The sequence below is a fragment of the Narcine bancroftii genome, chromosome 1 (assembly GCF_036971445.1).
Source record: "Narcine bancroftii isolate sNarBan1 chromosome 1, sNarBan1.hap1, whole genome shotgun sequence".
NCBI classification, from domain to species: domain Eukaryota; kingdom Metazoa; phylum Chordata; class Chondrichthyes; order Torpediniformes; family Narcinidae; genus Narcine; species Narcine bancroftii.
In genome coordinates this window covers 7,915,356-7,938,547 of record NC_091469.1, presented here as the reverse complement: position 1 = coordinate 7,938,547, position 23,192 = coordinate 7,915,356, and the positions used below count along the sequence as shown (strand labels likewise).

At 42.2% G+C, this 23,192-nt stretch overlaps 1 protein-coding gene across 13 annotated transcripts in view; it reads right to left on the bottom strand.

Annotated features, from left to right (window-relative positions):
- Positions 1–23,192, bottom strand: part of LOC138755016 (adhesion G protein-coupled receptor L3-like) — a 747,574-nt gene that overhangs the window by 136,592 nt on the left and 587,790 nt on the right. For all 13 annotated transcript variants that reach the window (XM_069920224.1, XM_069920232.1, XM_069920177.1 and 10 more), the window contains 2 exons: positions 3,467–3,757; positions 1,131–1,234 (listed from right to left, as the gene is read on the bottom strand). In XM_069920224.1, the coding sequence (XP_069776325.1) occupies positions 1,131–1,234; positions 3,467–3,757 (395 nt within the window). The remainder of the gene's footprint in view (positions 1–1,130; positions 1,235–3,466; positions 3,758–23,192) is intronic.

Here is a 23,192-nt window from a genome sequence, read left to right as displayed (position 1 = left end):
GTCTAAATGTATCATTAGAATAACAAACTACAGCAAATCACAAACAGAAAATATTTTGGCAACTTCAGACACCAAACAATTTAAGTTAATAAAGAAAAAAATGCTATCATTCCCTTGCACCTTTTTCTCACAAGCCAACACATCAGATTAGTAGCATTCCTCATCCATCACACCTCAGCACAGACACAACAAAAATACACTCAACACATTTCCACTTCAGTGATGGAGGGATCAGTCAGATGGACCAAATCCTCCAGGTTCCAAGGAATCTTTGATTATGTTGGTCTCACAAGCAAACAAACTCTACTCACACAAATTGCAATAAAAACACAGAAATGTTCGAGGAACTCAGCTGGACTTGCAGAGCCCTGAGGAGGCGAATATATATAACCGATTTCGGGGCTGAGCCCTTGCTCAAGATATGAATAAAAAGCAGGCAAACAAGTGAATTAAGAGGTTGTTGGAAAAAGCACAGATCAACAGAAAAAAGGTGCTAATTGGACGTGGATGGGGGGACAAGTGAGGAAGGGAAAGGTGAGGACTGATCAGGCATTTTCACAAAAGCATGTGTGCAACAAAAAAAATCTAAACAAACAATTTCATAATGAAAAGTCCCATCTGCTTTTCATTTTCTAATAAAAATTAATTTACAGCACCACTGCACATTACTAATATAGATTTAATATGCAACCGGTACTTTAATTTCAGCCAACTTTTATCTGAATTCTACATTCCAGTGACTTTTTAGTGCTGATGGATGTTTGTGACTGATTAACGTATTGAAAGAGAGCTGAAGAGGAACTGAATACATCCAGATATGCATATTTAAGTAGTTCTGGTGAAGCTCCTCAAGGTTCCATAACTGCAACGAACCATGGCAGATACATAAAAGGACTGTGCATTTTGATGACCTCAGCTCGCATTCCATGCATGAGAGCATGAGAGAATGTAAAGGAGCAATTACTCTATTAATTACTCTGACCATATTTCCCTCAGTTTGTTTCCTCTCTTTTTTTTTTACAGAAAACCGCCCATTTCCCATCTTCCCCAACTAAGTCGCAGCTGAGGCAGGACAAATTGAGAAATGGTAGTTTCAGCCCTGTGCAGATCCAGTTAACTGAGGGACTTACCTTCTGAGACAGCAGGTTTATCCATGGAGAGCTGCAGTTACTCAGATCTGGACCCAATGGATCCCAGTATCCTTCAGGAGACAAGCATGCATAGATGGCCACACCTGTAGTTAGGGCAAACATGAAGAGTATATTTGTAAACATGCACAATACTATTCCAACAAAGTTTCTTCTGGGTGTGAGGTGCAAGAACCACAGAAGACTACAGCAGAGAAACAGGCCTTTCAACCCATCTTGTCTGTCCGAAACTATTATTCTGTCTAGTCCCAATGATCTGCACCCACACTCCATGTCCCAAACCAAATTGTTCTCAATTCTTTCAAAACTGTGTCCTCATTTACCATTTCAGCTGGCCACTCATTCCACCCTCTCACCACTCTGCATGAAGTTCCCCATAAAATTCCTTTCAAACATTTCACCTTTCACTCTTAACCTGCCCTATAGTCTCACCTAACCTCAGTGGAAAAAGCCTGATTGCATTTCCCCTGGTTATACCTCTCATAATTCTGTACCCCTTCTATCAAATCTCCCCTTATTCTCCAACACTCCAGGGATTAAATTCCTTGCCGGTTTAACCTTTTCCTGTAACTCAGCTCATCAAGTCCCAGCAACATCCTTGTAAATCCCCATGCATTCTTTCAATCTTATTGATATCTTTTCTATAGTTAGGTGACCAAAATGGCACACAATACTCAGCAATGTCTTAAACCAAGTACATCAGACTAAATTGCTCAATAAATTAGCCCTAGCTATGGTTATTTTAAAATATTGAAGGGCATAAGGGAAACAAAGGAAAAGGAAGACTGCATTATTTTGATGATGGGCTGGTCTTGTGAGTGGAGAGAACCACCTATCAATGCTCAGGAAGTCATTTGAAAGACTTTTAGACAGGTATGTGGAGAGGAGGGGGTTAGAAGGATATGATGTGTCCTGATGAACGGCTCAGGCATGAAACATCAACTACCCCCTAATCCCTTGCATGGATGCTGCAAGACCTGCCGAGTTCCTGCTGCATTTTTATATATTAGAAGAATATGGACAAAATGCAGACGCATGGAACCCGCTCGGATTGGACAACTTGGTGAAGAATGGCCAATAACAGTGCACATCAGATTAAGGTGAGGGGAGGAAAGTTTAAGGGAGATAACAAAAGTAGGATTTTTTTGCACAGAGAATGATGGGTGCTTGGAATATATGGGCAGAGGTGGTGGAGGAGGGTGGTACATTTAAAAGATACTCAGACAGGCACATGGATGTAAGTATAGGGCTATGGGCTCTGAAGAAGAGAAGGGTTAGAATGATGTGAAGTAAGCTTACAGAAATCGGCACAACATTGTGGGCCGAAGGGCCTGTACTGTGCTCTATGGAAAATTTGTGTTATAGGATCTGTATGATTCTATTAAGGTTAGACAGGGATTTTGGATAAATAAAGAAAATGTGGAGTAGATTCTTGTATCCTACATTTGGTTTTCACAATGTGATCTGTTCTACTTTGGAGAAACCAAATGAAGATAGTTTGATTGCCCTGGTGAATCCCTGGTTTAAACTAGAGTGAATTCTCCATCCCTCTCCCTCTTGATATTTATGACTGTAACCTCTTGTACTGTTAATAGTGGCTCAACAGAAGCACCTCAACTTCCCTTTGTAAGTGTGCAACCTTCTGGACTAGTGTTATATTCTATAACTCAAGGTGATTTGATTTCTTGGCATGCATCTGTCATCCACCTGTGACATTAGCTCAACTAATCTGGGAGTGGAAGACACGCAGGTTCTGACCTGCCAGGCATTTTTCCCTGCCCTGCATTTCACAACTCCCACATTTTTTGTCAATGTTCTTTTGTCCAAATCCTCACTCTCCAATTGTACCCGTTCACTCCACAATCACCTCATTTTCATCCAATCTGTGGCACCTCCCCCCCTTGTCTTTTCCTGCGCTTTAACCGTCTTCCTTTTTCTCCTCAATTCTGATAAAGGGTCCTTGAACTGAAATGGTAACTCTGTTTCTCTGCCCACAGACCCACTCTGATCTGCTGAGTATTTCCAACATTTTCTGCTCTTACCTTAGATTTCCAATATCTGACATTGCTTAGATTCTGAAGTAAATAAGCCTCAAAGAAAATGCTGGTGGAACTCAGCATGTCAGGCTGTATCCATGGAAAGCAAGAGTTACTTTGACAAAAAATTGATATGTTTCACTATAATGAACATTTATCCCTCTACCTATGGACCAACAATAGTAAGAATGCCTGAATTGCTGCTCATTGCTTCTAAAACCCCTACCTTGCCAGATTTCAACTGTGGTGTGCAAGCTTTATATGAACAGACTATCTTCTTACCCACTGTTCCTAGAGGACATGGCCTTTTAGCAGTCTCACCCGGTTGGGTTTTTGGCCAAGATATGTCACGTTTGTCAGTGGCTTCGCAGCACTCTGCTGCCCCAGGAGGGAGCCGGGACGCCACTGGAGATTTTGCAGTGGTCCTGTGAAATGATGGAGGACCCTCCAGCGCTGGTGTCATTGTCACCTTTGCTCTCCTTCCTGAAGCAACTGTGGTTGTGGTCATGGTAGTGGTCATCGCAACGTTGGAGGTTTTGGTAGCCACCATTACAAAAGAAGATGATGTTGGTTCTAAAAACAAAAATCCAAGATGAAGGTTAAAAAAATTATGAAATATGACCACAATATGCAATTTTAGTTTAGGTGACTCAATAGTTAAAATTCAATCTTTTTGCAGGAGATTCTATCATTTAAATCAGAACATTTTGTTCAACATTCCATCCATTTCTATTTGGGCCAGTAACTCAGCAGAGAGGGAATAAATTGATTTCAGTTTCAGTACACAAGAATTTCACCCTTATATTTCATTATTCAGTAAATTTTGTAAGAAAACTGCAAAAGGTCAATAAATTTTTGAACTGCACTTCATGGAAGCAAAGCCTCAGGCAACACACATCTCATTCTACTTGAGAGGACATCCCCTTCAAGTGGGCACAAAGGCAGAGACTCTTGTGAACTCAAAGCTTTATGATCAGCAAACTCCAAGACATTGGATCCTGGATTTCCTCACCTCCAGACTACAATCAGTGAGGATTGATAAGAACACCTCCTCCCAATCTCCATCAGTACCGGAGCACCACAGAGCTGTGTTCTTAGCCCTCTGCTCTTCTCACTTTACACCTATGACCCTGTGGCTCCGTATGACAACAACACCATCTGCAAATTCACTGACGATACCAAGGTAGTGGGTGGCATAAAAAGGGGTGATGAGTCAGTATACAGGAGGGAGATTGATAACTTGTCTGAATAATGCACCAACAACAATCTTGCACTTAATGTCACCAAAACCGAGGAGCTAATTGCTGAATCAAGGACAGGAGAACCAGAGGTATACGATCCAGTGATTATTGGGGGATCAGAGGGTGACCAAATTTAAGTTCTTGCGAGTCTATCTCAGAGGATGTTTCCTGGACCCAGCATACAAATGGCATTGTGAAGAAAGCAGATCAGCATCTCTACTTTCTCAGGAGCTTTCAGAGGTCTGACATGACCTCAGAAACACTAGCAAATTTCTACAGGTGTATGGTGTAAACTGTGCTGACCGGCTGCATCACCGTCTGTTATGGGGACACCAATACCCTTGAGTATAAAGCCCTGTAAAACGTAGTGAACACAGCCCAGGACATCACAGGCAAAAACCTCCCAACCATTGAGAAGATCTACAGGGAACGTTGCCGACGGAGATCAGCAGCAGTGATCAAGGATCTACATCACCCACCATATGTTTTGCTCTCGCTGCTACCGTCACAAAAAAGGTAGAGGTGCCACAAGATTCACACCACCAGGTTCAGGAACAGCTGCCACTCCTCCACCATCAGACTCCTCAATGACAAGCTCAATCAGGGACACATTTTAGGACTCTTCTTGCACTTCATTGTGCAATATACATAGAGAAAAAAAGTTTGTTTATATTTCTTTATTTGTTTGCATGTGTACATTGAGTCAATTTTATTTTGCACAGCCAATAATTGGTAATTCTGCCTTGCCAGCAGGAAAAGGAATCTCAGGGTTTTACCCCAACCAACCAATTTTCCCCTGCAACCGTGTCTGCCTGTCCCGCATCGGACTTGTCAGCCACAAACGAGCCTGCAGCTGACGTGGACATTTACCCCCTCCATAAATCTTCGTCCACGAAGCCAAGCCAAAGAAAATAATACGTACTCTGACAATAAATCTCAATCTGATGGCTCATAATTTTCAGGTATCTTTGGGAACGCCTCCTCATTATATTGTTTGTGCCACAATGAATGCTGGCATTCAACTGGACATAGACACCATTTCAGAATAAGGATTCTATAAAAGTGCCAAGAACAGACCCTCTCAAAACAATGGCCTTCTCCGACATGAGAACTTAACATCAACCCTTGATAGTCAAATCACTCCCCTCACCAAGTCCCACACTATCATGCAATGGATATATCGGACAAGAAACTCTGCAGCAAGAAATTCACCTCCTGAGTCCCCAAAGTCTCTACTGCATCTGTAAGATATTGAGTCAGAGGTGGAGTTGAGTTCATGCCATTTTAAAGTTTAAAGTTCAGGTTTATTGTCAGAGTATATGCATGATAGCATATGCAATCCAGAGATTTCTTTCTGAAGGTCAGGCTGAATTTCTAATGACTAGTCACTGTAAACTATTCAAAGAAAGAAATGTAAACAAACTGACTGTGACAATTAGCAAAATTTGAGTCCTTAAACGAGTCTCTGATTGTTGTTTAGGAGTCTGATGGTGGAGAGGCAATAACTGTCGCTGATGGTATGAGTCTTGTGGCCCCTGTACCTCTTCACTGATGGCAACAGAGGAGTAACAGAGTATGTCCTGTATGGTGTGGTCCCTTGATGATGGCTGCTGCTCTCCAGCAGGATTTGGCAGGATTTTTCTCTTGGAGGCATTGGTGTTCCCGTATCAGGCCATGATACTGTCAGTCAGCAAACTTTCCACTACATCTCGAAAGGATTGCCAAGGTTTCCGTTCGCAAACTTAGTATGATGGTCCAGGAGAGGTCCCCCAAGATAGTGACCCCTATAAATTTAAAGTTGCTGACCCTTTCCACTCTGATCTCCCAATGATTACCAATGGTCCACAATCAGCTCGTTGGTCTTGGTGGCATTCAGTGAGAGGTTGTTAGTATACCATTCATCCAAGTTGACATTCTTCTCCCTGTATGCTGATTCATCGCTCCCTCTTATACAGTCTACTATGGTAGTGTCATCAGCAAGCTTGTGTATGATTTTGTTGCTGAAGATGGAAGCTATATTTCTCCATCTGGCTTGAATAATCAAACGGACCCATCGCCCCACCGAGTCCACACTGGCCATCTAACAAACATTTATATGCATCCTGTTTCATTCTCCCCAAATTGCTAACAGCTCTCCCCATTTCCTACCCCTCACAGACACACTGTGGATAATCTACAATGGTGAAATAACCAAACAATATGAGTGTCATTGTGACATGAGGGAAAGTGGAGCACCCATAGGGAATGCACTTTGTCACAAGGAGAACGTGTAAACTCCTCACAGACAGCACTGGATGTCAGGATCGTACCTGGGTCTCTGGAGCTGTGAGGCAATGGTTCTACCCACTGCAGCACCACAACCTCAATACTCTACTACCTAATAGTGCAGTCACCAGATAGAACTTTTCATTTACAAAGCGTTGCAATGCTCAAAGAGCACTTGAGTCAAAAGATGCTAAAACAGTTTGTATTTCACAATCCAAACATCCCCACTTCCTCAGGAGTTTACAGAGGTTGGCAAACTTCTACGCTGCATTACAGCCTGGTATAGGAGCACCAATACCTTGGAGCAGAAAGCTCTGCAAAAGGTAGTAGACACAGCCCAGGACATCATAGGGAAAAACCTCCCCACCATCAAGAAATCTACATGGAACACTACCATCAGACAGCAGCAGAAATCATCAAAGATCCACAATGCCTAAGTTTTTTGTTCTCGCTGCTGCCATCAGGAAAGAGGTAAAGATGCCACCAGGTCCAGGAACAATTGCTACCCCTCCACCATCAAGTAACAATCAAATACCTATTGAAGGATTTTTACTTTGCACATTATTTATTACTGAATCTTTTTTTCTGTATTTGCACAGCCAGTTTGTTTACATTTCTTTCTTTATTCCTATTTCTCTCTTTTGTATACCTACCTTTTTCTTAAGAACATTTTGCACTACTACTAAGTAGAAATTCTGTCTGGCCCACAGAAAAATTAATCTCAAGGTCATATGTGCTAACATGGACATACTCTGACAATAAATCTGAATTTGAGATGCAATAAAAACATTCATCTGACAATCTCACAATTACATCACACTGAGTAATCAATTTATTTCATTGGTATCAAAAGTGCCAAAAAAGCAGCAGCTGAATTTCATGTTTTTTTTTCCACAAAATTTTATATAAATGACAACAATACGACAAAACTACACAAACTGTACACAAAACTACATCTAAATACTCTATTTACATTGTTGGAAATTCAAGATAATTGGTAAATCAATTCAGCAGCTTTGTTCCATACAAAGTTATTACATAGGTGCAATCAACTACACGCTATTTATATTTTCAAATCAAAATCCTGTTGTTACTATTTACCACACACCTGATCTCTTGTGGGAGGGGGATATATTGAACTCGAGGAAGATTAAGGACACACATCATGAAAGGTCCAACAGAAGATTATTCAAGTATTTTCAGCCTTGAATCATAGAGAGTGGTGTGACTCAGTGATTATTGGCTTGAACTGCTTTCAGATATGAAGCAGATCAAGTACTGTCTCAGTTCATGTATTGTCAGAGCAGGTCAACAGCAGACATCATCTTGTTGGTCCTCCATTCTGTCACCTGGACCTCTTACATCAGGCTGTTGTTCATTGACTATAGCTTAGTGTTTAACACCATCAAACCAGTAGAACACATGACCATACTAAAGGATCTGGGATTCCGTCCATCCTTTGCAACTGGATCATCAGTTAACCCCAATCAGTGCGGATCTGCAACATCACCTCTCCCTCACTGACCATTAACACCGGGTCATCAAGACTGTATGCTTAGTCTCCTGTTCTACTTCCTGTATACCCATGACTCCGTAGCCAAGTTCAGTTCCAACTTTATTTACTAATTCACTGAAGAGACACCATTCAGTTGACCGAACAACTGGAAATGATGATACAGGATGGAGATCGAGAGCCTGGTTGCATGCTGCCAGAACAACCGTCATGGTCTCAATGTGATCAAGACCAAGAAGCTTATTGTTAATTTTAGGAAGAAGAGCCAAGTGATGATACATACATCCACATTGATGGGATAGAGGTGGAAAGGGTTACAAACTTCAAGTTCCTAGGTGTCCATATTTCAGAAGTAGATCAGAAGACCTCTCTTGGTGCCAGTGCATTGAGTCAACAGTAAGTAAGACATACCAACACCTCCAATTTCTATAAAGTCCTTGGAGATTTGGCATATCATTGAATACTATGTCAAACTTCTAGTGGTGCTGTAATGGAATATTTGTAGATGTATTTGGGAGATAAATTGGTAAAATTAGGTAGGTTACACACACTCTAAAACAGATCTTTTTTTGAAATACTGAAGAATTCAATTACTTTACAGAAACTATGGAGAATGCTATGCACATTTCACAAGTAGTTAATTGAAATGATGTCATGAAATGAATAGACCATTGTCTTGGATTGGAGTCAGGTCAGCTGTGTTGAACATTTTTATGAGACTTTGGACCTTTCTGCAAAGTGCTCACTCAAAGGTCACTCCTGCATTTTGTTTACCTAAAGACAACAGCTTGACCAAGAAGGATATACTCCTGTTGTTTGCTGAAGGTCAGGGGTTTTGCAAGTGATAGAGTCCCATGGGCTTTCTGGCAGTTGGTATCTCAGATGAGAGAGAGGGAGACAGCTGAAACAATCAGAAGAAGCTGGTTGGAACTGAAATAAACTCCAGAGTGATGGATGGCTGGAAGTGCTATCTGTCTATGATGTTTCTCTTGGAATAAGTGGAACAGAAATGAACTCTGTGATAGCCTGAAAGAAAGAGGTTATCATCTGGAGAACCCTGATGGGGCAAGTTTCATCAGCAAGACATTGAGGTGACTAATGGTGGTACCTCAGTTGTGGAAATCGCTCTCTGCAAACCTACAAAGAACCTTCCTGAGTGGTAAACCTTTCGAGCTCCAAAGTCTGGTAAACTTTATACATGTTAAATTTTGTGCACAGCATAAGAATTGCCTGCAACCAGAGAACTTGGAAGAATGAGACGTGAGATTGAACTATGAACCAAAGTTTTCTTAAATTTACACACACATTACATACACGCACTTAGAATTAGAAGGGAGCTAAGAGAGATAAGTTAATAGAGATAAGTTAATAGAGATAATAGAGATAAGTTAAGTTTGATTCTGTTTTCATGTTTAAAGATAATTAGAAACAACTTTTGTTTAAGTAACTACTTGTCTTGGTGAATGTCTATTGCTGCTGGGTTTTGGGGTCCTTTGGGCTCATTACAGTGCGATGTGTAAAATATACTGACTGAATGTATCACAGCCTAACTTGGAAGTTCAAGTGCGCAGGAACACAGAATGCTGCAGACGGTAGCTAGTCCATCACAGGCTTCAACCTTCCATCCACTCTAGGCACTGCCTCAAGAAGACAGCTAAGATCTACAGGACTTCCATCACCCTGGTCACAACCTCTTCTCACTGCTACCTTCAGACAGAAGGTACAGAAACCAAAAAACAGCACATCTAGGTTCAAGAACAGTTTCTTTGTAACTGCGACCAGAGTCTTGAACCTCTCCCGTTACATGAATCAGGGACTACTCTGACACCACAAAATAGTGCAATATATGTCACTTTTTTTGCACTTGGATTACTGTGAATAATTATTATCTATATTTTGTTTTATTATCTCTTCTAATTTCATTAATTTAGTTCATTATTATAGTTTTTTTCTTACAAGTGCCTGTTTGGCTGCAGAAAGTAAAAATGTTGGTGTATATGTACATGGTAGAATGTGTATGACAATAAACATTATTATTAGAGTCACAGCTTAGAAGAGCCCGTTTGACCCAACTCGTCCATGCTGACCAAGTTGGCATTCTGGACTATTTCCATTTGCCTGAGTTGGGTCCATGTCCATGTGGACACAACCCAGTCCATCATAGGCAAAACTCTCCCCACCTTCAAGAATATCTACATAGAACATTGCCGTGAGAGACCAGCATATTTCTGACTAAATGTCTTTTGATGGGCAGAATTCCACACGCTTCTATAGCTTCCTCTGGCAGCTCCCTTCAGATGAGGACCACATTGGTAGTAGTTCTTGGAGCCCATTATGAATAAACATTATTTTGATCTGAACTATCTACACCTTCCATTGTGTAATTATATCTTTTTTTTACAGCCAATTGTTGCAATCTCTCGGAGGGTGTCGTTGAGTGTTTCTCTGGAAGTGTCAGCATTAAAAGCCGGTCAATTTCTGGACGTGAGCTAGCGCTGTTAAATGGTGAAACTGTAACTATGCTCAAGATGCATGTCATTCAACTCATAATTTAACATTTTCCCTTCTCTCTGTGGAGTGAACAGTAGCTCCACACATCCAGGCTGACATCGATGTTTAATTAAGTCATTGACAATTATATATTTTAAATGTGGTTCGCTGGATTACAATGGTGATTTTTCTTACTGATTGTTTGCCTTCCTGTCTTTTTAAAAAGGATATTACTTATTTCTTCTTTCTGCTCTCTGTTGAAAGATATTCAGGATGCAACACAATGCTTTCTGACTATCACAAGGTCTCAACATTGAAACTCTGCTCCAGAGGGACCTTATTTCAAAAACTCTTTGTCATTGCTGACCTTCATACAAATCTTAAATCACGGAAAATTTTCAGGGAAGTTTGTACTGTGGAATCTTGATGTACTCGGAACTGGTTCCATCCTGGTGAAATTCATTTGAGGGATCATGCCCATACTTCAGAAATAATTTCTGCAATTCATCCACTTGACTTCAACTCAAATTCAAGTGTTTTCTGCAGGTAGTACTTTGTGGTTAATGAAATTGAGACAGCAACTTGCACTGCAAGATTGTGTTTTGATTAAAATTTTTTAAAATGACTAAAATTGGATCAATCAGTGCCATTGTTTGCAAGTTGACGTGCTCAAATCGGGTTAAATGACCACCTCAGGCCATGAAGCAAGAGAAAAATAAAAAGAGGTTTCAAAGTAGCAGGGTCACGGTGAGTGCGGATCAGGGAATTACTGAAGTCAAGCTCTCCCATTGCGAACCTCTGCAGACACAGAGTGGATGATTCTGAACTGGAGAAAATAAACCACAAACTTTACACCACCTTCTCGTTGATTAAATGCAAGGCACACAAGTGCTGGAGAAACTCAGCAGGTCATGCTGCATCTAGAGAAAGTAAAAGGCAGTCAACGTTTCGGGATTGAGCATTTCATTGGTGATTCCTGACCACGGACTCAGGTGCAAAATGTTGACTGCCTTTTACTTCCTACAGATGCTGCATGACCTGCTGAGTTTCTCCAATGTGCAGACATTCTTGTTTAACTTAAGCTCAGGAAAACTTGGTTTAAAGAATATATTTTCTTGTTTTATTTTTGAGTGTTGGTCCTCAATGTATTTTCTCCCTGTCTCCTAGGATTTTCTGCATTTTGTCTTCCTGCTGTTGGCCAGGGGGAGTGGGCTATAGAGCCCATAAGAACAGAATAAATAGGAGCAGAAATAGGCTATTCATCCTATCAAGTCTGCCCTGCCATTCAAACATGAGCTGATCCATTTTCCCACTCAGTCCCATTGCTTGGCCTTCTCCCCATAAATTTTGATGCCTCGTCTAACAAGAACCTATCAAATCTCTGCCTTAAAAACACCCAATGACTTGGCCTCCACAACTCCCCCGTGGCAACAAATTCCACAGATTCACCACCCTCTGGCAAAATAAATTTCTCTTCAGCTCTCTTCTAGATAGGTGTCCTTCAATCCTGAAGTTCTTCCCTCTTAACCTAGACACTCCCACCATGGGTAACAACCTTTCCATATCTATTCTGTCTGTGCCTTTCAACATTTGAAATGAGATTTCCCCTGTTCTCCTAAATTCCAATGAGTACAGGCCAACAGGTATCAAACATTCCTCATATAACACTCTCATTCTAGAATCATCCTTGTGTCAGCACATCCTTTCTTTAATGAGAAGCCCAAATCTACTGATGGCAGTAGATTTATTCATAAATGGAATTTTAAATGAATTAAAAGGAAAACAAATAACCCATTCTTGCAACATGCAATTTATATTTGGGATATAATTAAACAATTTGTGGGATTAAAAGAGGGATTATCCTCAAAGATGCCTCTATCTCAAAACAGTTTAATACCCATGACTTTGGGTAATAGAATCTTGGCTACCAGGTACTAACATGGCATCAGGTGCATTGAAGATTGTTATGAACAACAAAGGCAATTTATGTCTCCTGAGGGACTTAAAAATAAATATAATTTATCTAACAACACAATCTTCTGCTATCTCCAATTGCAATCTTTTTTGCGGGAAAAATGGGGACCATTAATGGTCCTACCAATGTGCTCAGACATGGAAATTCTAATTCGAAAGGGGAATGCAAGCAAATTTATCTCTAATATATGTGCTCTGATCCAAGATCAAAGCCCAAAATGTGGAACTCATAGATCAAGGGAGGAATGGGAATCAGATTTGGACATTGTAATCGATCCACAATACCGGTCAGATCTAAGTGAAGACTACCTTAAATAATTCTAGATATAGTCTGATTCATTATAATTTTCTGAACCAATTATATTTCACACCTCAAAAGATGCATAAAAATAAACCAGAATTTTCTGATAGATGTTTTAGGTGTGGTATAGATGTTGGAATCTTTTTACATACCACCTGGTCATGCATGAAATTAAGACATTTTGAATAGAATTTGGGGAAGTGTTGACAAAAATTGTGGGGAACTTCCCTCTAGACCTGGAATTATTTCTTCCGGTGAATTTGGCAGTTTTAAAAGTTAACTTCTCCAGAAGTAAATCTAAATTTATTAAAGTTGCATTGTCATTAACCAGGAAATGTACAGGGGTAACATGGAAATCCAATTCCCTACTTCACATTGATTGTTGGAACATGCAAGTGCAAAGTTGTATTCCTTGAGGAGATTACTTATAGTTTTAGGAATGGTATGTCCGTCAAAATTTGGTAGCCTTATTTAGATCACTTAAATGCCCAGATTGTATAATTTATTTTGATACTTATCAATCAGTATACTCCTTATTAGAAATTTAATACTTTTCAAATGATGTGACTCTGAGATGTCAAACCTTGCTCCTGTTGCTTTTTCTTTTCTATTTTCTTTCTTTTTATCTCTCTCTATTCCCTGCTGTCCATCTCTTCTCTTTTGAATCTGGGGAGGGGGCGCTGGGAGAAGAGGGACTCTCCTTTCCTTTTGTCTGGATCTTGTGGATATTTTTCTATGATTTTATTATGTATTATTGTTATTATATTTTCTTTCTTCTTTGGCTTGGCTTCGCGGACGAAGATTTATGGAGGGGGTAAAAAGTCCACGTCAGCTGCAGGCTCGTTTGTGGCTGACCAGTCCGATGTGGGACAGGCAGACACGATTGCAGCGGTTGCAAGGGAAAATTGGTTGGTTGGGGTTGGGTGTTGGGTTTTTCCTCCTTTGCCTTTTGTCAGTGAGGTGGGCTCTGCGGTCTTCTTCAAAGGAGGCTGCTGCCCGCCAAACTGTGAGGCGCCAAGATGCACGGTTTGAGGCGTTATCAGCCCACTGGCGGTGGTCAATGTGGCAGGCACCAAGAGATTTCTTTAGGCAGTCCTTGTACCTTTTCTTTGGTGCACCTCTGTCACGGTGGCCAGTGGAGAGCTCGCCATATAATACGATCTTGGGAAGGCGATGGTCCTCCATTCTGGAGACGTGACCCATCCAGCGCAGCTGGATCTTCAGCAGCGTGGACTCGATGCTGTCGACCTCTGCCATCTCGAGTACCTCGACGTTAGGGGTGTGAGCGCTCCAATAGATGTTGAGGATGGAGCGGAGACAACGCTGGTGGAAGCGTTCTAGGAGCCGTAGGTGGTGCTGGTAGAGGACCCATGATTCGGAGCCGAACAGGAGTGTGGGTATGACAACGGCTCTGTATACGCTTATCTTTGTGAGGTTTTTCAGTTGGTTGTTTTTCCAGACTCTTTTGTGTAGTCTTCCAAAGGCGCTATTTGCCTTGGCGAGTCTGTTGTCTATCTCATTGTCGATCCTTGCATCTGATGAAATGGTGCAGCCGAGATAGGTAAACTGGTTGACCGTTTTGAGTTTTGTGTGCCCGATGGAGATGTGGGGGGGCTGGTAGTCATGGTGGGGAGCTGGCTGATGGAGGACCTCAGTTTTCTTCAGGCTGACTTCCAGGCCAAACATTTTGGCAGTTTCCGCAAAGCAGGACGTCAAGCGCTGAAGAGCTGGCTCTGAATGGGCAACTAAAGCGGCATCATCTGCAAAGAGTAGTTCACGGACAAGTTTCTCTTGTGTCTTGGTGTGAGCTTGCAGGCGCCTCAGATTGAAGAGACTGCCATCCGTGCGGTACCGGATGTAAACAGCGTCTTCATTGTTGGGGTCTTTCATGGCTTGGTTCAGCATCATGCTGAAGAAGATTGAAAAGAGGGTTGGTGCCAGAACACAGCCTTGCTTCACGCCATTGTTAATGGAGAAGGGTTCAGAGAGCTCATTGCTGTATCTGACCCGACCTTGTTGGTTTTCGTGCAGTTGGATAATCATGTTGAGGAACTTTGGGGGACATCCGATGCGCTCTAGTATTTGCCAAAGCCCTTTCCTGCTCACGGTGTCGAAGGCTTTGGTGAGGTCAACAAAGGTGATGTAGAGTCCTTGTTATTATATTAATTGAGTCCTAAAGTCCTATATTCTGTATTTTCTTAAAACTTAAAAATATTTTTAAAAAGTAGTCCAAAACGGCTTACAATACTCCAAGTGAGGTCTCATCAGTGCCTAGTGCATCTTCAACATCACTCCCTGCTCTTCCAGTCCATTCCTCTTGAAATGAATTCCATCATTGCATTTGCCTTCTTCACCACCAACTCAACATTCAAGTTTACCTTCAGGGTATCCTGCACGATGACTCCCAGGTCCCTTTGCATCTGGGAATTTTCAATTTGTTTTAGTTTTATTTACAACATAGTAGAAGCCAATTCCGGCCATTGACGCCCGTGGCACACAATAACCGACAACCCTGTAGGTTTTGAAGTGTGGGACACTTGAGCACCCAGGGAATATCTATGCAGGCATGGGGAGAACATACAAACTCCTTATAGACTCCTACAGATTTGTACCCAGGCCACTAGCGATGTTCTAAGAGCATCGCACTAAGTATCACACTAACAAAATAGTCCGCCCTTGTCTGGGTTTCTACAGATATTGCGACTTGCAATATCTGGCAATGACTGCTGGAATCCAAGCAGGAGCCCATCCAAGCAGCGGGAAGGGGAAAAATCAATAGGCTTGTGACCTCCTGGTTAGGCTCACCAATGAGTCAGGAGAAAACACGTGAAGCTGTGAAGCTATCAAGTGACAACAAATGCAGAATAGCCACTTAGGAAATTAAATCACCATTTTAATGGAAAGGTAAATGTCAACCAGACTTGCATAAGTTGCTCACAGTAGCAACTTTTGTTTGCACAAATTAGATTTTTGTTTGCCTTCCACAGAAGTTACTGCTCTAAAATTAGGTTCAATAAGTGATTACTAGTTTACATAAATGCTGCAAATGTTTTACCATCATTTTGCATTATTTTCAAACCTCAGATTTTATCTTTTTTTAATCTCTTTGCCCTCACAAGAATGGATTGAGTTTCCTCACCTTTGAGGCTTAATGAATTAAAGATATCTTGCTCTGAATCTTTTTTCATCACCTCCATGCCATGACCACAACTGAACTTGATGCTCAATGTAGCTTTGTAACCTCAGCAACGAGGCAATGAATATTCACCATGTCGCCACTTGACATTTTCTCTGCAACAATGGAGACCCCACTGTGACACGTTGTCATTCACCTTCATCAGGTGGCAGAAACGTTTTCAGATTTGCATACCAACAGGTTTCTTGGAAAATACATTGCGGAAATTAGCACAGGGCAAGAATTCCAAGAAATGCAAGAGGCAGCAAGAGATATTTTTCAAGGTTATAATATTTCCACTTTGTATGGAGGTCACCCAAAAGGTGTCACTGGAAACTGCTGTCTATAGTGTAACTCCATTTAAGGCCATCTCCCTTTCTATTCAGGTGTCTACCGTTTTTTAAAATCTCTTGAGAGCTATCTAACAGTTTTTTTTGTTTATGTCTTAAAGAAGGGTTCAGACCTAAAACATAAGTTATATACCTTTACCACCAATTGATGCTAAGTTCCTCCAGCATTGATGTGATTTAATTGATCTTCCTTTCTATGTTCACTTTACCAAGTTGGCCAAGCTCCTCTGCTCAGTACGCCAAGACTGAGTGAGTCCTGCTGCCTGAAACGTGTCGAACAAAGTTGAATGCATTATAAATCGCAGGAGATTAAACCATGGCAGATAGTGGGCCTATGAATATAGCCTTGAGGTGGGCCACAGAAAGTATATTGTTTCTCATCCCAAGTAAATGTAAATCCCTCTTGGTGGTCAGAATGGAGAGGAATTGATAAAGCAATGGCTAAATCCTCCACTAGAGTGGACATAGCAGCAGCGAGAGAGGAGGCAGACTTATTGGGGTGTCTGTATGGTCCTACAGACAACCCTGGAGGGTGGGGGGACAATGACTAGTTCACAGTTGGCTTCCCCAACTACATCTGTGGCCCGTGTAACCCCCAAATATAAACTTACCCCTGTTAGTATAAAAGGACTGTCCCTTTAAAACATTGATCCCTAGAATACATTTAGGAGAAGGCGCTATTAAAACCATTATGGGTCGAGAAGGTTGGTTCCTGATGGCCATGCAGAGCGTGAATTCCCTCGCAGATAAAAGGTATTCCCCCCTAACCCCTCTATTTGCATTAGTGTCCCTTTCCACTGGGTGGGGTTGCCCGGAATGATGGTATGTTGGACATCCATGTGGACAAGTGGAATCCACCTCTGTATGTTACCTCTTTCCCAATGTACAGCAATGTCAATGTGTGGCCTCAGGTCCTTCGGGCGAGGGAAGGCAATGGAACAAATGTGTTGGGGGCCCTGGCCTTCATCCTATGGGAGGGGGTTGGAGGTCTGCCACTCCGTGGGTGATAGTTCCTGTCGGCAGAGATGGGACATGTCCTGTCTCAGCAGGTTTCTGAGCTCAGCCTTGATGGCAGGAGAGACTTTTTCAAGTGGGGGAGGGGTAGAGGCAGTGTCAGTGGGGGCAGCCCTCGTTGTCTGGACTTTGGTGGCGCCCCCTGTGTTGGGCTTGACCCCAAAATGGGTGTGGATTTTCCCTGGCCAGATTCCCCCTGAAAAGCTCTTTCCACAGCGCATAAATGGCAGAGGTTGGGATCCCATCTCTGCAGACATGGTCCACCCCAGTGTGCAGCAGATCCAAGTATAATTGTTTGCACGTGAAAAGAGGGGCTGTGACTTCAGCCCAACAGACCTGGGCGGGATCCCCATGCTACATGTACTGTAGCCTTCCAGGAGGGTGATGGCATCTCACAAGGTCTTCCCATTAGCCAGTCCCATGAGGAGTAGGACCACTGGCCTCAAATCATAGCTTATGGTGGTGACTAAGTATCCCGTTAGTGTGGTGGTCACCTTGGTACTTTCTGGGAACTTGTGGTCGCAGGTCCCCTCATAAATGCCATTCAACAGTGCCCACTCCCTAATGACCCTATTGCCCTCACATACTGTGCTCCACTGCAGCCGCCCGTGTAAGTTCCACTCAAGGAGGGTAGGGTTCTGAACCCTCATGGCAGTCACTATCCAATCTTACAGTGTAATGTTGACCCTGATTTCTGTAGGGCACTGTTGATAATCTGATGGTCAGACAGACTCCCCAGGGCACTCAGTTCCTGGTGGGAGAGGCTTACTTTTGGAGTCCCTTACCCCACAGCTGTAGCAGCCATGCGGGTAGATGCTCGCCCTGCAGCTGGTGGTACCAGTTGTCAATTGCATCAATTCCTTGGCTGAGAAGTCCCTGGTCTCATAGTGACCACGGGCATTCATCCTCATCCTCCTCCCTTCTTTGGCAGACCTGGGACTACGTGGTGATGGGTTGAGGATACAGAGGTTTGGGTGCTCCCTGTGGGGAGTCCAGGACCGTGCGACTCCGGGTCGAGCCTGCAGGTAGACAGGTGTCCGGAGGGAGGGTGTATGTGATGGGACTTAGGCTTCATCACTGTCCATCCACACATCCCCATTCCCCAGCCAAGCATCTAGCTTGTCACTGCACCTGACCAGGGTGCAAATTTTGAGCGGGTTCAGCTACCAGCCAGACTGGTGGGCTGCCACCACCTGCTGCATTTGAATCAGCCTGCAGGCAACCTTGGTACCTCTGGTCTCATGTAGGGAGTGCATCCTACATATACATCAGTGCTGCTGGAGTGCATCTATCTGTTTATCTTTTTGGTCGGACCTATATTGTATCTGGCTGGTAATCCAGTCCTGGCATCTCAGGAGGAATATAACAACCAAAAGGCACCCTTTTTGACTCCCCTTAGCTTTGGGGAACCCCAACTTCTTAAGGAGGGAAATTGCATGGTACCTCAGTTTCTCATTACGCAGGTCTAACTGCTGGTTTACCGTGGTCCAAATCCCTCCCTCTCATCGATCCACCCCAAGTTCCTATCCTTGGTGCCTGCACTGGCCTCTTGTCCTATTCTAGAACATTTTTCCCCGCGACAGCGTTCAGCCAAGGCCATTGAGACCCGGCTTGCAGCGCCAATTGTTATGTGTAAGAAAACAGATTTGATGGGTCTCAAAAGCAAGGACTCCAAATGTAGTTTTGTAGTAAATGATTGTATTTACAAAAGATGGGCATTGTAAAATGGTAATGGAGCTAACACTCACACACACATAGTTTATAGCGAGCGTGTGAAAGTGATAGTGGCAATAAAACGTGTGCACAATTTATGGACAATTGTGAGAAAAATCCCACTGGGAATGAAACACACATACACCCCCACCCCCCCCAAACTGGGAACATACAATAATCAAGGAAAAACTAAAATGATACCCACCATCCTTTGACTCAGTATAAGCACAGCTCTATGCTACTAGGGACTCCAATTAAAGCGCTCCCAACCCTATAACAGTGAACACATTACCAACAGTTTCTCCAGCACTGTTCCACGGTTCTTGGCCTGGAGTGAAGCAGGGTGGTCCCTCGAAGATAACAGAGGGCAATTTGAGCACACGTGGCATTCCTTTATAGTGTTTAAAGGGCTGGAGGGTTCGGGGTTGCTGGTTGGGGCTAGCAAGATTAAGCTGGTTACAACAGCCAAGGGCCCAAAGCCTAGTATGGGGCTAAACCCTGATTGGCAGATGATGTGCCTTCTTGTAGTAGGCAGTGCTGTCACATGATAGCCACAACCCTTCACAATACAACCCTCCCTTCAAAACATATGGGAGTTGTCGGTTAATTGGTGTATTTGGGCAGCTCAGACTTGTGGGTTCGAAGGGCCTGTTACCGTGCTCTAAGTCTAAAAAAAATAAAATGTTTATTTAAACAAAGGTTTTTAAAATGTTTATTTTACAACAGTTTGGCTGCAGCAAGTAAGAAGTTTTGTCCATATGTACATTGTACAATGTATATGACAATGAACATTATTATCTGTTGGTTCTATTACACTGAATACTATCAAGATCTGTTCATATTTTGACTTCCCGGACATTCCTGTCCTGCAGCTGATCTTGGCTATTTCAATATTCTGGACTGGGATTGATTCTGATGCTTCTACTGACCTGCCAAACAATATGAATGACCTTGCTGGGTCTGTGGTTCACTGCCTTGTCCTCTTTCTCTGCACTTGTTATCCTTCATATCAAATAATTCTGTCCGCAATGCTATTCATGACATTTTATGTTTTATGCTGCAAATCGCCTCTTCACTCATTGACCCTTGAAGTTTACTAATCAAGAAAGCCTTCCTGAATTCTTTAACTGGCTTCGCTTCACTTTCCATCGTGTCTTCCATTCTGTTTGCCAATGCTTTTCTCTCTGCCCTTGACCGAGTGCAGGCACTCGATGTAATTAATTTTCTCATGTATTTTTCATTCACAGAGCTCGCGTTTTGCAGCAATATTTGTTACATTCACATAAATTCTGAGCTGATTCTACCTATCCAAGTACTTTTAATCAACATTTAAATGTTCCTTTAAGCTGAAGACACTGCTTGCTGCTTTCAATAGCTTGCAGTCAGACAACCTTTATGCATGTATTTGATGAATACTGAATCATTAGAAAATCAAGATTAATTCCATCAGAACCATCATTAATCAGTTCCTCTTGTTTCCTATTATAAGTTGCCACATTTATTATCCCACTTACAAATTCATTCTTCATCTGCAGAGCACCCAAGAAGATTGGAATAAGATTTCATGACACCCACTGAGATTTCTGTGCTATTCAACATGTTTACAGCTGGTCTACATCTCCATGCTAATTGAGTTGCATACCTAGCCTGTCCCAGATCCCTCTAGCTCTTTCCTCTCCATTTACCTGTTGATATGTATTTTATATGTAATTGTCTCTACCTAACCTATATTGGTTCCTTTGGCAGTTTGTTCCACATACTCACCACCCTTTGAGTGAAGACAGAGCCCCTCAGGACCTTTTTAAATCATTCCCATCTCACTTTAAGCCTATGACTTCTTGATTTGGAACCCCTCCTTATCTGTACCCCTCCTGATTTTATAAACCTCTATAAAGTCATGTCTCAGCCCCCGACACTCCAGGGAGAAGAGTTCCAACCTATTCAGCCTACTTCATCTCAGCAGCTTTGTTAAGTTTATCCGTATCTTTCCCAAGATGTGCATAGTGTGCCCTCCATAATGTTTGGGACAAAGACACTTTTTTCTCCCTGTGCTCCAGAGTTTTACATTTGTAATCAAACAATCACATGTAATTAAAGTGTACATTCCAGATTTTATTCGAGGTTATTTCTATACATTTTGGTTTGACCATGCAGAAATTACAGCACTTTTTATACATAGTCCCCACAATTCAGGACTCCAAAATATTTGGGATATTTGGCTTCACAGGTGTTTGTAAATACTCAGGTATTTTTAATTGCGACATTGGTGAAGGTGTAAGAGAGCTAGCCTTGCTTCTAAGCTTTTGATCACCTTTGGAGTCTATAGTTGTCATTTTTCAACATGAGGACCAAGTCAAAGAAGCCATTACGAGGCTGAAAAACAGAATAAAACAGCAAGAGACATCGTCCAAATTTTAGGATTACCAAAGCCAATAGTTTGGAACATTATTAAGAAGAAAGAGTGCACTGGTAAAGAGTGTAAGGGACTGGTATTCTAAGAGAGACCTCCTGATGACAGAAGAATATTCATCTTAATGAAGAAAAGGCCCAGAGGTATGACTGACTGATCAGAAACATTTGGCAATAAGGTACCGTACAGGAGGGAGATAGATCAGCTCTTTGAGTGGAATCACACCAACAACCTGTGCTCAACATCAGCAAAACTGAGGAGATGATTGTGGACTTCAGGAGGACGTCAGGCGAACATGACCCAGTTCTCATTAAGGGCTCAGCACTGGAAAGGGTCAAGAAATTCAAATTTCTGACTGTCAACATCTCCGAGGATCTGTCCTGGAGCCTCCATGTTGATGCAATCAGGAAGAAGGCTCGCCAGCGGCTATACTTTGTGAAGTGTTTGAGGAGATTCAGTATGTATGTATAAAATGTGTGGTAATTTCTACATGGTCAAACAAAAATATATACAAATAACCTTGAATAAAATCTGGAATATACACTTTAATTACATGTGTATTGTTTGATAACAAAGGTAAAACAGTGGATCGCAGGGGCAAATAAAGAGAAAAAATAAAGGCGTCTTTGTGTCAAACATTATGGAGGGCACTGTATATCGCTTTGACAGTGCACTGCTCAACACTGAACCCAGCACCCAAACAGGATCTCGCTCAGACTTCATGTAATGGTCAGAATTATGTAAAAGCCCACAGAAATGCTGGAGGAACTCAGCCGGTCTTGCGGTGTCCATACGAGGTAAAGATGTACTGCTGACATTTCGGGCATGAATCCTTCAATGTATAAACGAAGAAGAGGAAGATGTCAGTAATATGTCTTTACCTCCTAAGGACGCTGCGAGCCCGGCTAAGTTCCTCCAGCATTCTTTTGTGTTTCTATGACAATATAGCATCTGCAGACTTTTGTGCTTTTTTCCCTCACGTACAGAATTATCCCCGAATAGTTCAGTCCTCTAGAGATAAAAAAAGGGTCAAAATTTACACAATAATTTAGTAGATTGTAAGAAATGCTTTCTAACAATCAGGATGAAAATCAATCATTTGGCCTCCATTGGGTATATTCAACTTGGAATTGCAATTTTAACTCAGATTCATGCACTTCAATAGATTTTCTCCTTCACAGCTGATAGCATCTGAATGTGAAGCCAGTCCTTTATGTACCATTTTGTGATTGTATCTAATCCAAATTGAACAGTGTGAAACTTCAGTGATTCAACAGGAGCTCAGCAGGGGAATCTGCCCCAGTATCTCCCATCAGATTAGGTCTGGTTCAGCAAGAGCCAGCACTGTTCAAATGGGCCGAGAGAACCAACATCAGGACACACGCGACAAGGTTTAATGGTCAAAGGTGCTGGAGAATCTCAGCAGGTCACACAGCATCTATCCATGACTGCCCATGACGTCAGGCACTTCCAAACCAGGTCGAACAACACCTAATATTCTGTCTGGGCTCTGCAACCAGATGGCATTAACATCAATTTCTCCAATTTCTGTTATACTCCTC